The sequence below is a fragment of the Drosophila subpulchrella genome, chromosome 3L (assembly GCF_014743375.2).
Source record: "Drosophila subpulchrella strain 33 F10 #4 breed RU33 chromosome 3L, RU_Dsub_v1.1 Primary Assembly, whole genome shotgun sequence".
NCBI classification, from domain to species: domain Eukaryota; kingdom Metazoa; phylum Arthropoda; class Insecta; order Diptera; family Drosophilidae; genus Drosophila; species Drosophila subpulchrella.
Window position 1 is genome coordinate 23,067,891 of NC_050612.1, and position 6,093 is coordinate 23,073,983.

The 6,093-nt window shown below is 37.4% G+C and overlaps 2 protein-coding genes across 2 annotated transcripts; one reads left to right on the plus strand and one right to left on the minus strand.

Moving 5' to 3' along the window:
- Positions 1–18: 18 nt before the first annotated feature.
- On the plus strand, positions 19–583 carry LOC119554253. The gene is made up of 2 exons (XM_037865090.1): positions 19–114; positions 175–583. Exons 1-2 carry the CDS (start codon positions 54–56, stop codon positions 450–452), a joined length of 339 nt encoding a protein of 112 aa, XP_037721018.1. The 5' UTR covers positions 19–53; the 3' UTR covers positions 453–583.
- Positions 584–2,021: 1,438 nt separating this feature from the next.
- LOC119554402 lies at positions 2,022–2,416 on the minus strand. The gene is made up of 2 exons (XM_037865290.1): positions 2,304–2,416; positions 2,022–2,242 (listed from the first exon to the last, which is right to left on the minus strand). The coding sequence occupies exons 1-2, from the start codon at positions 2,335–2,337 to the stop codon at positions 2,154–2,156; spliced, it is 123 nt and encodes a 40-aa protein (XP_037721218.1). The 5' UTR covers positions 2,338–2,416; the 3' UTR covers positions 2,022–2,153.
- Between the last annotated feature and the right edge of the window lie 3,677 nt (positions 2,417–6,093).

Here is a 6,093-nt window from a genome sequence, read left to right on the forward strand (position 1 = left end):
CATTCGATTCAGTCAGTTATCAATCTGTTTTTGGTGCGAAAAGTACAGCTAAGATGACCTCAGAAAGCAAAATGATTCTGCTCTTCCTCATCGGTTGTGTGGTCATGCAGACAAGTAAGTCACTGAATCATCTGGTATCATAATAGTCATAACTTAACTGAATTTTCCTTTAAGTCAACGCCCTGCCCTTCGATAGATTCAGTCGGGAGGATGATGAACGGAACAACGAGGTCAGCGGGGAATGGTTCAAAAAGCCCATCCTCAGGTTGGACCGTCTCTTTAACAGCCGAGAATCGCCGTCGGGAAGTCAAAGGGAAGTGATCAGACCCAGCAGAAGCGATAAGGCTGAAACCACGCAGAGCTCCAAGCACGCCCACTCTATGATCACCTCGATGCTCGGTTTCGTCAGCAGTGTCATCAACTTTGGCAGGTCCTTTGTAAGGGATGAATAGAATTTATCCTAGACTAATGCCTCTATCTATAAAGTTTGTAAGACAAGTCTCGTGATTCCATATGCCACATGTTATAGCTTTAAATATTGTTAAACATTCATGTATAAATATATCAAAGAGTTGAACTTCAAGCCTGATCGTGATTTTTTGGTTTTGGTTCTAAACTAATAAGGGATGCGATTTGTTTTTTAAGTACTTTTAATATAATTTTTAAAAATTTGTTTCCATTTCTTAATTTTTAAAGTTTTAATCTCATCGCTAATATATGACTAATATAAGTCTAACCTCTCATAAGACACTTTACTTGACTGTTTCATTTCTCTTCTTTAACATTGTAGAAAGTATATAATTTTACAACTGAAACAAAATTTTCAAGATTTCAAATCGAACCAACAAGACGTTTTTAGAAAAATTTTAATAAAAATTTTAAGAGGTGTTGTATTCTAATATTATTAAATTGGTCTTTAATATCGGTTTTTGATATCGGTATTTTGAATTTTCTTTCGCAAGCACAAAATTTAATTTATAGCCTATATTTGCCTTTTAAACACCTATTTAACAAAATCTCTCTTACACAGACATAATAAGGGCACGAAATGTTATCAACATGTTTTAATAAAGTCGAAAAAGATTTACGTCCGAGCGATTATGTTATTTTCTGTCTGCCTCTATCACTTTTTTAACTCTTCTGCCAGACACGTCTCTTAACGAATGAATAAGGTGTGAATATGAGTATAAACTGAAGAGAGATATTTATAGGAAAATTTTAACGCCAATTAAGACGTCATAAAATCACGCATCTTTAACCAAACCGTTCCCAACGCAAACCGCCATTAGTGACGTCTGAAATCTGTCTGGACATTGGACTTGACCCAACTTTGAACTAATACGATATAAGCATTGTCCGGGCAGAATGGAAATTAATCATTTCAATGAATGAGCAGAGGTGTTGAGCGTAAAAGGAATGACGTCTCTATCAACCAAGCCCTCTTGTGATGTCGGGGATTTTTTCGCTACTTAATTCGAGAAATTTTTTTGCCATCTTAAGACGATTATGTGTGACGACATGGAGGCGCCAATTTACAAATGCTAATTGTGTGATATTTTTATTTTCTATTTCTGTGCAAACTTGTTTGAGCATTGTTTAGCCGGCATTAATTGTAAATATTGGCTTATTTGGACAATCAGTCATAACGAGACCTTGTCGGGGATACTTTCAATGCACTGACCGGGATTTCTTTTCGAGGGAAAATCCAAAGCTCAGTACTTTTTGAATCTGGCGTGTAATTCTCTAGAACAACGGCTTGGTTCCAAACGAGTGATTAGTCCCCGAAATCAACTTGAAATTGAATGCTGCTGGCCCGTAGATTTCTATTTGATACACGGAAACAAAAATGTATAAATTGGGAAAAGCTCTCAAAATACAATACAATATTCATTTAAATTTTGTATTTATACCATAAATGTGAATTTTAACTGCTAACAGTGATGTTAAACCTGGTTGCGCAAAACCCTCAAGGTTAGAGTTGCCATTCTACAACAGAGCCCCTTAGAAACGCAGTGTTTGTGTGGGTGGTATACGTTTTATTGGATCACATAACAAAAGACTTGAGCAACGAACTCGCTCGTCAGGGGCAGAAAACTATATGTACATTTTTTATGGAGGGTAGGGGGCTTGTTGATCTCCGCTTCCTGGGATCTCTAGCTGACCTCCAGCAAATGATACTTGAACATTTTATTCAGCGAACTCATGTTCTGGGACAACTCGTTGCAGACGCGCACCACGCAGCCTTCAAAGGAAGATAGTGATGAAATAAGGGGCTTAACACCTGGCCAGATCACTTCACTAACCCACTAGATACTTGATCACTCGCAGCAGCACCATGGCGATAGAGTCGAGAACTTAAAGAACTGCGTCCATGCACACGCGACGAGACTTAGAACCAAATTGAACGTCAAGCGGCTCATGCAATCGCGAATAAGTGAAAACATTTGGTGAGCGGTAGCTGCGCTGACGTCGACGCCGGCAGCGACGTCGGCACAGTGGGGCAAATTGTTTGGCCAAAGGTCGTGCCACCCAGAGGCGGTGAGGTTTTTATGGCCCACTTAGCACATTAAGGCAAATTGAAATATTTGCCAAGCGAGCACACAAAGTCTGCGCTTACCTAAAGCTCTTTAAACAAGTTTGCCTCACTGTGAAAACTATACTCATTTTCACATTTTATTGTATATATTTACTCACCACTGTGCTTCAAGAACTTTTTGCTGGTGTGGCAATGTTTATTCTCTTTGTTAAAATGTGTTTACTCACATTATATTTTTAACAAGTGGGTGTCAATTAGCCCTGCTACTTTTTTGTAAATTATCTTTCACCATTTTTTGCACTGCGCAAGCACTTTTTGTTTACATTGCTATTTATTTGTTAATGCGATTTAAATAACCTGTTTTCTTTGAAATAAAAAAAAATTTCAGACTGTACAATTTTATTTTGTGTATTGTAAGAAAGCATCTCCTATTTAAGTATTTAGTATTAATTTATTTTAGGTTCAATACTTTTAAAGCTTAAACAATCTATAATTAAATATTGACATTTTTTGAAATAACCTTTAATAATGATAACTGAATGTCATAGGTTCTGTACCACTGTGCAGCTGGTGTGTGGGCAAAGCTAAATCGAGAACTTCTTGTTGATGTTGCAATCTGCTGATTTTTTCCTCAATTTTTACAAGCGCATATTTCCATTAATTTTTTCGGCAATGTTCATTTGCGTGCATTGCACAAGGCAAAAGGCGCAGAATCGAGCGATGCGAATTACGTCATCAGAACTCGTTTATATGCAGCCATGAGAAGCTGCTGCGCAGGCGCAGCAATTGAGGCCAGAAATAAAAAGAACCAGCAGCTCTGACACTCGCCGCAGTCTTTATCAATGCAATTACTTATGTCATTGCGAACTCGATGGGAAACGAGTTTCGGTACAACAAATACAGTTAGCCCAAAAATCGAGAAATCAAAATAGCCCCATCGAAAAGTTACTGCCGTTCAAGTCGACAGCGCAGTCGACGCTTTGGTCATGAATTTTACACAATTTTCAGCTGTGATCGTGATTTTCAATAGTTGCTGCTGCTAGCTAGTTTCTGCATTTGGCTCTTTTAATCGGTATAGCAATAAACTTCAAGTTTTCGGCGATCGTGGGCTGAGCGGATTTGTGAGTTGCAATTTATGGCGTTTTGTGTTTGGTCCGATACTTTTGTGTTTTATTTAGTTTCGGTCAGGCCTGAGTGGATTTGGCTGCAGTTTCTCACCTTCGATTCGGTGGCGTACTTCCATTTAATAACAACTATTTCAATAAATTGTAACACTTCTGGTTAAACGAAGAGTGGCGATGGCTTATGGATAATGGACAATCATTAAAATAGTTTGTTTTTAAATGCTAAATTAAAAACAGCACGAAAGAATGAACATCAATTATTCAAATTACGTTCAAGGCAGCAAGGGATAACTAAACTAAAGAAGTGAAATTTTTGTTTTTTTTGAAATTCTGAATTTTATTTTTCCTACCTAAAAAACAGTTTTGGCTGCCATAGTGCTCATAAAGATCAGAATGTGGAATGCCATACCTCGTTGAAATCGTCTTTTAATTTCCAATCTATTGGCATTAAAACCTCAAAATGTTTAATTTTTGTCATTTTTCGCAAAAAAATTTGATGAAAAAAATGACCTTATGAAAAATGCGGAAATTGGTCAAAAAATAAATTTTGCTTAAAGTGATGAGGATCGTTAGCATAAATTGTGAGCTGCTCAAAACAGTCGTTCTTTTGGCTGTACGCCATGATTTGCCTTAACTACGATTAAAAAACAGCTAAAATAAAGAGTAGTTTTGACTAAACTCTGAAACCGAATTTTACGCACTACAAATTCACTTTTTAGGCTGCCATAATGCTCATAAAGGTCAGAATGAGGAGTGTCATACCTCGTTGAACTCGCCGCTTAATTTCCAATCTATTGGGACTAAAACCTCAAAATTTTTAATTTTTACCATTTTTATCAAAAAAATGTGATGTAACCCCTTATAAAAAAAAATCGAAAATTGATCAAAAAATAAATTGTACTTGAAGTGATGGGGATCGTTAGCATTGGAAGCAAGCTGCTCAAAACAGTCGGTATTTCACCTGTTAGCCTTGATTAGGCGAAACTGCAGTTGAAAAACCGAAAAAAAAAGTATTTTTTTACGAAATCCTGAATCTCATTTTTCCTACTTTAAAAATCGGTGTTTTTGCCCATTTCATGGAATAATTGTGTAAATTTGGCATCGCATAAGGACACAGTAAAAACCATACATACATATGTACATATATATCATATATCATACGAATTAAACTAGGATGAATTTTTTATTCGTTATTCTCTCGCTTTCTATGTTACTTCCGATTAGTTAAACACATTTTTATTTCACACTACTGGGTCGCCAGAAAGTATGCTATGTTTTCCAGGTGTTTTTTATGGTGTGTAAAGTTCTGATCATGGTCCCTATTATTATGATACCCTTACAATCAATATGCACCGATCTACAAGGGAAAATAATCTATCACCAGTCCCCTTGCAAGGGGAGCCAAGGCCTTGGCTAAAAAGTGAAAGAAAGTGTGAGCCCTTCCACAATTAAATCCTGGATACGCCGAAAAGGACCCTAATGTAATGGAATGAATGGTAAAGTTAAAGAAACTCAAGATTTTGTAATCCTAAAAGTTTTAATTCTTAGGTATTAATAGTAACAGTACACTTTTGCTAATCTTTAATTTGTCGGAGGCGTTGATCCATTCCACAACGTTCCCCGATGGAACCGGTTTTTCTGTTTTATTCGATTCCGATTCCGCGTTTTCAAGCCGGCCGGCGAATGAGACTAACAACAAAGAGCTGGAGAAGAGTTTGTAAACATATGTCGAGAGCAAAACAAAATCGGAAAGATTATCGTTCTCGGCTATATATAAGGCCGAAGACGAGAGCAACCGGAGGCAGCCGAGAAGAACCGATCGAGAGACTACGAAAATCAAAACTTTGGGGTCTCAAGGAAAACTTCTCGCTGCAGTTTCATCAGTTGCTTGCGAAGAGCCATTCAGGGCGGTTGAATGAGCTCCAGCTTAGCTAACTAATTGAGAATTTATGAAATCCTGGGCCTAAACCAACAGAACCAAGAAGATCAATTCGAAAATGACCATGAGAATCAAATTGCCACTAACAAACTTAAAAAGACCCTACTGAATGAAAGGATTAATGTTCTCTACCCGAAACCAGCATATTATATTGACTGACAACCACACTTTCACATGACTCTCTTTATCTTAAACAAAACGTCATTTGCTAAAAATTCTATAGCATTCGTACCATAAACACTTTAAGATAGTACAAGTCATGTGTCGCACTCCAAGGATCAACGTTCGGATTTTTAGTAACAAACCTAAGTACTCTTATCTTTTGACCGGCCGGCGAAAAAAAACAAACATCAAAAAACCAGGGAAGGGGATGTAAACATATGTTGAGAGCAAACCCAAATCGAAAAGATTGTCGTTCTCGTATCCATATAATAAGCCAAAGACGAGAGCACCCGAAGACAGCCGAGAAGAGCCGATCGAGCGACTACGAAAAT